This window comes from Octodon degus, unplaced genomic scaffold (assembly GCF_000260255.1).
Source record: "Octodon degus isolate 3935 unplaced genomic scaffold, OctDeg1.0 scaffold00117, whole genome shotgun sequence".
Lineage (NCBI taxonomy): Eukaryota > Metazoa > Chordata > Mammalia > Rodentia > Octodontidae > Octodon > Octodon degus.
This window is the reverse complement of record NW_004524693.1, coordinates 914,038-925,239: the sequence shown is the minus strand read 5'-3', so window position 1 is coordinate 925,239 and position 11,202 is coordinate 914,038. Positions and strand designations below refer to the sequence as shown.

Below are 11,202 nucleotides of genomic sequence, written 5' to 3'. Positions count from 1 at the left end.
TTTTTTGGCGGAACCGGGGATTGAACTCAGGCCCTTGTGCTTGCCAGGGAAGCGCTTATTCCACTGAGCCTGAGCCATCTCCCTGGCCCAGAACCTATAGTTCTGTTCACAATAATGTGAATTCTATTTCTACGAAAACCGTGGAAGCCATGTACATAAAGTTCTTTTCTCCACTATTGTTATTATGGGTAATCTTTGTAAGATTTCTATAATAGCACTCATGGATTGGCACAAAATTACCACTCTGGGTATCAAAATATCACAAATCTGGATGATTTCACAAAGCAACAAAAAAAAATTCACGGAAGCAATTACTTAAATTTTTCATTTCAAAGAGCTAATTTTTCTCATTCAAAATAATAGTGCTGTGTTTGTTATAACTTATGTTTGGAACCACCATATTGTAGTGTCAGATCTTTTTAAAATTTCTTTTTTTAAAATAATTTTATTGAGAAACAAATAGCAATGAGACAGTTTCAAAACCAATTATTAGCACGGTTTCAATAATTAATACACTGCATATTGTTGTCTTAGTGGTTTTTCATTGTACAACATGCAGACATGATATCCTGTCTACAAACACTATTAGAAAAAGCCTCTCTCTTCATTGAATTAAGAGAATGCAGCTGTATATCTATCCTATTTTGAATATACAGATACAAAATGGTCCTTCATTAAAATTTCTATTTATTTATTTATTTGGTATAGGGTCTCACTACACAGCTCAGACTCATAGTGATCCTGTCTCAGTCTCCCCAGCACTGGGATTACAGGGATGCATCACCACGCCCAGTTCCAGGGCCAGCACGGGCGTGTGGTACTGGGGATTGAACCTTGGTCCTTAAGCTTGCCAAGCAGGCTCTTAGACCACCAAGCTATAGCCCCAGCCCTGTAGTGTTAGATCTTAATTTTAGTTCTAGATGCGTAATTCAATTATGAAGTTATTTCATTTCCCTCCAACCTGCAAGTCAAGTCAAAAGCCAGTTCTCTCATTTGCTATGAAATGAATTAATTAGAACCGGTGGCTCAACCACTTGTCTTTTCCACTCTCTAACTTGGAAATCAATAATGAAGTTAACATAAAATGTGAGACTAAGGGCATCACCACCGGGGTGGTGTTGTGGGTAATCAGTCTTACAACCATTACCTTCTTCCCAACCCACTTCCTGGTTAAGAGTAATTCTTTTGTAAGTGCCATTTCTAATTTTGAACTCAAGGTTATTCCTTGAGAAGTGGTTCTTTTGTTCATGCCTTCTTGCTCTGTGTTTTGTTTTTACCTGAGGTCTGTCTGTCTCTGTCTCCTCTGTCTCTCTGTCTCTGTCTCTGTCTCTGTCTCTCTCTGTCTCTCTGTCTCTCTGTCTCTCTGTCTCTGTCTCTGTCTCTGTCTCTCTCTGTCTCTGTGTCTCTCTGTCTCTCTGTCTCTGTCTCTGTCTCTCTCTCTCTCTTCCTTGGATTGAACCCAGAGCACCTACTCTGAACTGTCTCCCAATTCCTTTTATGGTTTCGTTTTTATTTTGAGACATACCCTCACTAAGTCACTAAATTGTCCAATTGGGCTCAACTTTGTGATCCCCTTGCCTCAGCCTCCCAGAGTGCTGGTGTATGCATGCAACCATGCCCAGCAACTGAGGCCTCTTCATGATCCATTTTTGTCTCTGGGAAAGTTTATTTTTTGACACAAAATTGGAAACAAATGATTTGATTATGCCCAGGATCCTATGCAGTTTTGAAATTGGCAGATTGTACTTTCACACCAGAGACACTTTACTTTGGCCTACTAGATTTGGCTTTCTGGAAGTTAAGCTATTAAGATAAACGAATGTTCTACTCCACATATAGATAGCAACTGATCATGATTCTCAAGTTTCCTATTTAAAAGGCTATGCTTATGATTTTCCCAAACAAATGCAATATTCATACCATCCAGGAATCATCAGCTTCCGTGAGCAAAATTTCATAAATAAAACACCTTGCTGGAATGGGTCCTTTAGGTACGCTCCATTTCAGATTAATTTCAAATGAATTTTTCACAGTCAGACTAAGAGACTCTGGAGGCAGAGGTTTAACTAAGAAATAGAGAGAAATAATTTTAACATGAAAGTCATTGGAATTATCAGTACCCCTTTTCTAGAGCTAGGTACACCTAGTAACTAAAACCTCCAGGGGTAAACCAGATGACTCAAGATTATTCCCCATGATACGTACTACAGTCAAAGTTGCTCACCAAGCAAAGTGAGCTTATTGAGAAACCTGATTAGTTTGGAAACTTGTTTTGTGTCCGATAATGACAAATATTGAAGCCCAAGTTAGAAGATACAAATCATCGCAATCATTTTCCTGTTTTGTAGCTTTAGAAACAACAACCAAAAATAAATAAATAAATAAATAAATATCCTTAAAAAGGGGGCCTGGCCCTAGCTCAGGCCTTTAAGTGGCTGCTTCCACAAAGCTGTCAGCCTCAGGTTGCTGGAGTTCGAACCTCACAACTCGCCCGCTGGCCAAAAGTGCCCTGAAGGCGTTCAAGGAACAAAAAAAAAAAAAGAAACAACAACCACTGTCAGTATCACTACATTCGCTAGTAGCTAACCCTTTTGCTGTCTTTATGATGCATCAGGCACTCCGCCAAGGGTCTCTTATCATAATCTTGTACCTGTCTCCTAATAAACCCATGAGGTGGTCCTCTAGTCACTTCATTTTATGAATAAGGAAACTGAGAAGACATGGTAAGCAACTTGCACAAAATCACATGACTGGAATGGTAGCTCTAAGATTCCTACCTAGGACTGGCTGACTCTAGAAACTGTCTCAGTTATCACTCGTTATCAGAACTGAGAACACAGGGGCCAGGGAGATGGCTCAGTAGAATAAGCGCTTGTCTGGCAAGCACAAGGGCCTGAGTTCAATTCCCGTTTCCACAAAAAAAAAAAAAAAAAAAAAGAACTGAGAACATAGATCTGAAAATATAGAACCATTTGCCTACTGAGGCCTGAGAATGAGGTCATAATTGTCCCATCACTAACTATATGAGAGGACCACACAGCAGAACTCTCTGGGGCTTGGAAAATAAGTTTCTAAATAAAACGATACTTTTACATTTCATGCAATTTCTTTTCTTTTTTTTTTTTCTTTTTGGCAGAACAGGGAATTGAACTCAGGCCCTTGCACTTGCCAGGCGCTTATTCTACTGAGCCATCTCCCCTGCCCCTCATGCAATTTCTTATCACCCGTACTTCCTCGTGCACACTGCCTTTTCTCCCCTAGCTTTGCACTTCCTGAAGCCCCCCCCAAGACAAATTTGAAGTTGAAGTTGCTTGTTTATATCACCTATATTCTGAAGCTCGAAAATGAAATAGCTGGATCTGATAGGATTGGATTCTGAGGATCCATTGACGCAGATAAAGAAATCCTTATAGTCGGATGACTCCAAGTTTGGAAACTTGCATGCAATATTTTTTCCATTCTCCTTGATGTAATCAGCACACTGTAATACGTTGTCCAAGCCCTCATACCTGTAAAAACAAATACTGTAAGAATTGTATTTGCCCATAATTTCTAGTATAATGATGCTCCATTTTTTTTATGTTAGCATACCTTGCAAAAATAACTTTTCAATAACATAGAATATTTATTGAGCATCTACTATATGTCACATGGTATAAGTACTAAGGATATATACAACACTATGGAAATACAACCTGGTCTACGATTTCACAGAGTTCACAATGTATGAGAGGCTTCACAAAACCTCAGAGATAAAATAAAGATTGTTATTCATGTACTTACATTGTATTTATTCAGAAAAGGATTTGTGAATAAAACTAAGTTTCCTACTAAGGAAACCTAAAGCTTATGTAAATGAACATGGTGACTGCATTTTTAATATTGGACTGGGAAAATTATTTTTAAAAAGCATACTTAATAACAGACTCATGAAATGTTATGTTTAATAAATGGAATGAAAACCCTCTGAGAATACAAAGCACACCAAGGTATAAATAGCAGAAAGGTAATTATTATTGGGGGAGAAAGAACAGACATCGTTTGGCAAGTAAATCTCTTATTTTTTATTCGTTTAGACAAGAATTCTTACCCTGTCATTTAAAGTTAACCTCATTGCAGTAATATGGCTAGTGGCAATTGGGGCTGAGGGGCTCCTTACTGATTTCCAAAGCAAAGAGACGCTTGGTTTATATCCCTAAAGAACAGCTTACAATGCAAAATGGGACATTAGCTTTAAAATCAGCCAACATCCTCTTTACAGTGAAGCCAAAATATCAGGTGCTCATAAAAAATATCTGGACTTTACTACATTAACTTTATGCCAAGTATTTATTTCTGGACAAATTCACAAAGTTGTAGTCTTCTGGGTAGTTCACCTGATCACAGTTTGGGAGACTTACTTCTTGGCTTGACTTTACACAGATTTGTTTCATACCAGTGGAAAGCCTCAGCATGCTCTTTAGCCCCAGGCTCCAAAACGTGCACAGCCCTTCCTCTTAGTTCACTGAGTGAGGATCAAGTCATGTTAGACTCGAGCTATGACGGCGGAGGGTGCGGGTACTCTGTCTTATTCACACTTGCATCTTTTTACTTGCTTAATATTTGCTGAATTAATGAACAAACAATTGAGACCTTTGGAAGTTTCCTACCCAATTCCAGATGAGGAAATTGAGAGGCCAAAATGCAAGTTACTTGTCCACGGCCACCATATTAAATGGTGTTAGGGAAGTCATTAGAGCCCAGTTCTTAGGAGTATCTAGAATTTATACTTAGTCTTTTATGTATTGTGATTGTCTGAAGAAAAATGACATGATAATTTGGGCTTGAAAGCTAACAAATATGTAACACTTCGTCATCTCTTGATATTTTATTTAGTAAATGCCTACGTTCTGATACTTATCTATCGATTTACCGATACCATCTTCATTTGTCCTATTCATTTACTTCATATTTAGTGAAACTATACCATGAGCATAGCACTCTGGAAGTAGTCAGTAGAGGTATAAAAAAAGTTCAGGACCAGGGATATAGCTTATTGGCATAGCACCTGCCTTGGCAAGTGCAAGGTCCTGAGTTTGAATCCCAGTACCCCCAAAAATTCATGCCTACCAATTCTTTAAAGGGACAAAGCACACACATATACATTTAAATACCATCTAAGTGGTAAATAACTAAGAGTTATAAAAGTAATAGTTCAGCAATAAACAATAGAAGTCGACAGAATCAAAAAAAGGTCAATAAAATAGGATAGCAGAGAGGCCTTGAAGGATGGTTAAGAGTTGGTAAAAGAGGGGCCAGGGAGATAGCTCAGTAGAATAAGCGCTTGGCTGGCAAGCACAAGGGCCTGAGTTCAATCCCTGGTTCTGGAAAAAAAAAAATGTTGGTAAAAGAAAGACAGGACTTTCTAGATGGAATGTACACCAAGACATAAAAGATCATGACATGAGTGAATAAAAAATGCAGAGATGGATCTAAAGAGTATGGGGCACTCACACTGGGCTAGTGGACGGCAGTGGTGGGAAGGCAGTGAGCGATACACCACAGCACAGACTTGAGTAGCAACTTAGATTTGATCCTGGGTAGTGGGGCTTGGAGATATGTAGACACTAGGGGTATATGAACAAGGAGATAGTGTGTGAAAATGGCAAGGTAGGAAGACAAAGCTGATTACAATATGCCAGATGAGCAGCAAGGGTAGAGACTGGAAGCCATGCGAACAGTGTTTGCCAGGGTACGGCCATCACCTAGGTGTGCAATGAGGGGAGCCTCCAGGACTCTTATACTAAGAAGTAAAGCCCAGATGTGCCAGTTTCTAAAGGAGTGTCAGAGCATAGTGATTGTGTTACCATGAGACAGTTAAGGAATGAAAGAATTGGTTAACAAATGTAGGGAGTCAGAAAAAAGATCTAGCTTAATGGATAATCATTTTTCTTTGGTGGGGGGTTTTGGGACAGGCGGTCACTATGTAGTCCAGACTGGCTTTGAACTCACTATGTAACTCAGGCTGACCTTGAAATCACAGGGATCATGGTGCCTCAGCCTCTTAAGTGATGGGATTACAGGCATGACCACCATAGCTGGCCCAAATGATATCTATCTTTTTAAAAGCAAAAACGAAAATATGCTTGTACTTCTTATAAATCCATCCATCTAAAGAATATCAAAACATAATCCAGGACAGAAATAGTAAAAGATGAAAGATTTATATGATCTGAAGAAAAACCAGAGTATAGGACAGAAATAGTGATTGCATTCCTTAATCATTCATAGAATGCCTTACAGTACCTGCAGCCTAAAACCATTTACCCTCATTAGAAGCCCCAAACAGGGGCCTGGGAGATGGCTCAGTAGAATAAGAAGTGCTTGCCTGCAAGCGCAAGGGCCTGAGTTCAATCCCTGGTTCCACCAAAAAAAAAGCTCCAAACAATTATAATCATCATCATAAATGCATCTCCAATAAATATAATGAAATTAATTTAGTAAGAATACAGCTATTTACACAATGCATTGATTTGGGTAGATATTTTTCTAATATGGAATTCTAAGTATAAAAATACTTACCAGTAGAACAGGTTGTAGTTAGTATCAGAGTGTACAACAATGCCAGGTTTCCAAGAACACAGTAAGAACTGCCAGTTGTAATATATGCACTCCATATCCTGAATTCTAGTTTCCAGACTTCCTAAGAAATGGATGAATAGTAAACATATGAGGGTCATGATGATGAGTCACTTGTGAAATCATTACGTAATTCTATTTTATTTCCTTTGGCCTGGCCACTTCATTCAGCAAACAACATAATGAGGAATATTTCAGAAGGAAGTCATTGAAAATCATTTCACTACAAGTGAGACATGCAAATCTTAACATTTTTGAGGTTTTATTCACTGAAGTTAGTCTATGCTAAAGTACTAAACTGATTATTCTAGGATGCTCTGAGAAATTGGGTAAATACTCATGCAGTCTTGTCAATATGACCCCCAAACTTGGAACTATATTATTATAGTAATATGTAGGTTTTAGTAAACATGTTTGCTGATCCAAAGAATGAAAAAAGTCTAGCCACTCACTATAAGAAGGATTTCATCTTGAACCACACTGTCCTAGCATCTATTATATACACAGTCTGGTACATAGAGTTAAAGGAATTACTCCCTGTATAGATTGTTGCGGTGGTATTAAGTGTGAAAAAGGAGTTATTTTTTTCTAACCTTCTTCTGATTTCCAATACGTAGCTTCTGACCATGAACTGTAAACTTCTGATCCATTCGTACAATGCGTTGATAAAACTGTGTGTATTTTTGCTTCAACACCCTTGTTCAGATCAAACCCATCTTGGTAATGCAGATTCTTAGTCACGATGGTCTGTTTGATAAAAAGTATGAAATGAAGTTAAGCTTAGAAGCTTGATATTTGTGTATCATTTCATTTGATCAGCTTACTTAAATGTACATATCTCATTTAAACCAAAAACTTCTGGAAGGGAGAAAAAAAGGCTTTATGTCAGGAACTTGACCTATAACCAACTTGGTAGTCAATAGATAATACTCACATAGCATATGTGCATTGCATGGCAAAGGATACGCAAGCTTTCACATTGTGGAAGACCACCTGAGCAGCTGTACTTGAAAGAAGAGCGGCTGTCTCCATTTTGGCTGAGCACCAGACCCCCAAAACATTAGATACTATCTCAATAGCATAAAGCAGATTACTCTCTCTGCATATCCTCTCTGCATATGGCAGAGGTAAATGTAGGCACCCACCTAGCTCAGCTCACAGGAGTCACCTACTTCCCACAATTCTCAGTCATTCCTCCTCAAACCACTCCTCCACTGAATAAAACCAGGTGAGACCCTGGGTCAGCTCTCTGTTCTGGAGAGCCATCTTCATGGCTGGACTTAGGGCCCCTTGGCTCCCCAATAATTATACATATGTTTTAGTGCCTTTACTTTCACCGTGGGTTGCACTGGGAGTGGTAGATTGGAATTAACTTGGTGGGATTCCAATGACATAGTTTTGGGATTACAAATATTGACTTCTTGCACTGAGACTAAAACCTGGAGAGGACTCCTACAGTTGTTACTATGGAAGCCTGAGCAATCATGACAGTAAAATCTTGAAGGTAACTGGAGAAAGGTGGACACACTGTAAGCTCCTTGAGGATGAAACTCATGTATTGTTTATTCTTTTTTTTTTTTTTTTGGTGGAACCAGGGATTGAACTCAGGCCCTTGTGCTTGCCAAGCAAGTGCTTATTCCACTGAGCCATCTGCCCGGCCCCCTTGTTTATTCTTAGAGTCCTGATATCTAACAGAGTGTCTGGTACACAAAATTACTCAATACTTTGGGTTGACTTGGACACCTTCTAGAACAGAAATATTTGCATGAACTTGATTGTCAACTGTGAAAATAGTTAATAATTCAGTAAATTTTCTTTTTTTTTTTTTTTTTTTTGCGGAACCAGGGATTGAACTCAGGCCCTTGCGCTTGCCAGGGAAGTGCTTATTCCACTGAGCCATCTCCCTGGCCCCATCAGTAAACTTTCATTAAGAACTTACTACCATATTTGCAAGGAACCTTGCAGTATTCTGTGGGGCAGACACAAAGCTACATAAGACTTGACCATACAGAGAAAAAGCTCACAGTTCAGTAGTACATATACAACCCATATCTATGTTTTCTGAGAAATAAAACACCATTTATTTTAGAACCAAATAGGACAAACTGAATAAAAAGAAAACGTTTTGTCTTAAATTCTTGCAGTAAACGTCTTCCAGACAGGCTCTCCCTTCTAATTATGTCAGTCACATCAGTAGCTTCCCAATGGCAAAATCGTGTGATTTGAAGAGTCAAGTTTGAAAATAACCATTCTTAGGGCTGGGGAGATGGCTCAATAGAATAAGTGCTTCCCTGGTAAGCACAAGGGCCTGAGTTCAATCCCTGGTTCTGCCAAAAAAATAAAAGAATGAAAATAACCATTCTTTGTGCTTTAAGATAATCCTCACAACATATTATGCTCCCAACCCATACCTGTTCAATTGAAGTCATCTAAAATAATGTAAATCAGGAGAAACATTTATTTTATATGTACTGAAAAACATGATTCATTCATTTTCTCCACTGTTGTGTACAGGGGGAAAAATGGGCCAATCAAATAGCTACAACAACAATTATTTGCTTTCTAAATTAATGAGCAGGAAAAATTCTTTTCTTTTCTTTTTTTTTTTTTTTTTTTTTTTTTTGGTATTTTAGGGAAGGGTCCACAGGGTATTAGGATCTCACTACTAGATTGGACTTGCCTGTTCGCAGCCTCCCGGCGATCTTGTTTTTCTTCTTCTGAATCTTGAGCTGGTACCCAGCACTGATCTTTTACACTCAAAAGCCCGGGTCATCCTCCACGCCTGCACTTGCGCTGCCCAGATTAATGACACCTTCTGCCCGCTGCGCCTCAACTCCATGTCTAAATACGTGAGGGCTCGAAATTGAGTGTTGTCTGAGTGTGCCCCCCAAGGATTCACGTGTTCAAAGCCCGGTCCTCAGCACGGCAATGTTGGCCGGTGATTGGACCTTAAAGAGGTGGGGCTCAAGGGCAGGCAAGTTGCTCGCTGGGGCAGCGCTCTCAGGAGGAATTAATGTGGCTCTGAGTGGCATCGATTAGTAATGGTACTGCAAGAGCAGCTTTCTATAAAAGCTGTCCTCTGACTTCCTGTCAAGAGATTTCTTCCTCTATTCACTCCCACTAGGATGCTATCTGTCCTGAGGCTTCCTAGAGGCTGAACAAATGGGACACAGAAGATTGGCTTTTCAGCCTCTAAAAATATGAGCTAAGCAAACTTTTTTTCTTTATACATTACCTAGCCTGAAGTTTCTTGTTAGAACAACAACAACAAAAAGAAATAAGTAACTACAAAATATGGTAAAATACATAAAATGCTTTTCCAATGCATATTCTATGGGGCCAAGTTTTTTCCTTGAATTTCCAATAATAAATAATCTTAGTACTGGATGAGCTGAAAATATATTTAACAGAATGCACAGGACAGAAAAGTAGATGTGCAGCTTCCTATATACTAATTAGAACATTAAGATATGAAATTTAGAGTGGACTGTGAAGTTGAGAATCAAAAGAAAACACTTAATGATCACTTTGACATTGTAAGTACTTTGTACTTACCTTCCATCTTTCATCATCAACATTTCGGTATTTTAATTCATATTCTATTGTACATTCCTTAAGATTATCCACAGCCAGGGGAGGTTGCCATTGAAAATAGAGATAACCTAAATACCCGGGATCCACTATCTCAAAGTCCTGAGGAGGATTAACTGAAATAAAATCAACAAAATATTTTAATCCGTTTATTTTATGAGAAAGATTGCTAAGTGTAGAGATTACTTCCAAATGCATCACAATTGATGAACGGATACATAAAAGCTAACCTGTCTATTCCACGGAATATGATGTTGTTATAAAAAAGAATGAAGTACTGATACATGCTACTACATGAAAGAATTCAGAAACATTATGCCAGGCGAAAGAAACCAGTCAGGAAGGACTAACACTGTATGGCTATGTTTATAAGCAATATCCATGGAGACAGAAAGCAGACCAGAGGTCAAAGGCTAGAAGGCAGGGCGAATGCAGTGTACTGCTTAGCAAGCATGGGTTTGTGGGAGGTGATGAAAGCACTCTGGAATTCCATAGCAGTGGTTATTTCATAACTACGGAATACACTTAAAGCCACCAAATAGCATATTTGAAAATGGTGAGTTTTCTGCTGTATAAATTAGATCACAATAACTTTCAGTCTTATAGCTTTCTTGATAGTGGGTGGGAGAGGATGGGCCACCCCTCGTGCAATCAGGAAAATCTCCAAAGTGTGATGCCAGTCATGCCAAGCCTCCACCCATCCCTCAGGGAAGTGTGTAAATCTAGCCACAAAGACTGCTAAAAGGGCTGGGGAGATGGCTCAGTGGAATAAGTACTTCCCTGGCAAGCACAAGGGCCTGAGTTCAATCCCCGGTTCCACAAAAAAAAATAAAATAAAATAAAACAGACTGCTAAGACTAAACACAAGACCAGGACCACAGACTGTCTCACCCAAGGTTAACAATAGCCCTGTGGACCTTTGTTGCCATGAGGTTTTGTTCAGTGAAATTTTGTGTCATTTCAAATCTTTTCTTTCTTATTACTATTTTTTTT

The 11,202-nt window shown here is 38.9% G+C and overlaps 1 protein-coding gene across 3 annotated transcripts in view; it reads right to left on the bottom strand.

The window, feature by feature from the left end:
* The window catches only part of Il13ra2 (interleukin 13 receptor subunit alpha 2), a 68,296-nt gene that overhangs the window by 12,772 nt on the left and 44,322 nt on the right, over positions 1–11,202 (bottom strand). For all 3 annotated transcript variants that reach the window (XM_023699882.1, XM_023699883.1, XM_004640050.2), the window contains 5 exons: positions 10,174–10,325; positions 7,212–7,365; positions 6,562–6,682; positions 3,325–3,509; positions 1,921–2,066 (listed from right to left, as the gene is read on the bottom strand). In XM_023699882.1, the coding sequence (XP_023555650.1) occupies positions 1,921–2,066; positions 3,325–3,509; positions 6,562–6,682; positions 7,212–7,365; positions 10,174–10,325 (758 nt within the window). The remainder of the gene's footprint in view (positions 1–1,920; positions 2,067–3,324; positions 3,510–6,561; positions 6,683–7,211; positions 7,366–10,173; positions 10,326–11,202) is intronic.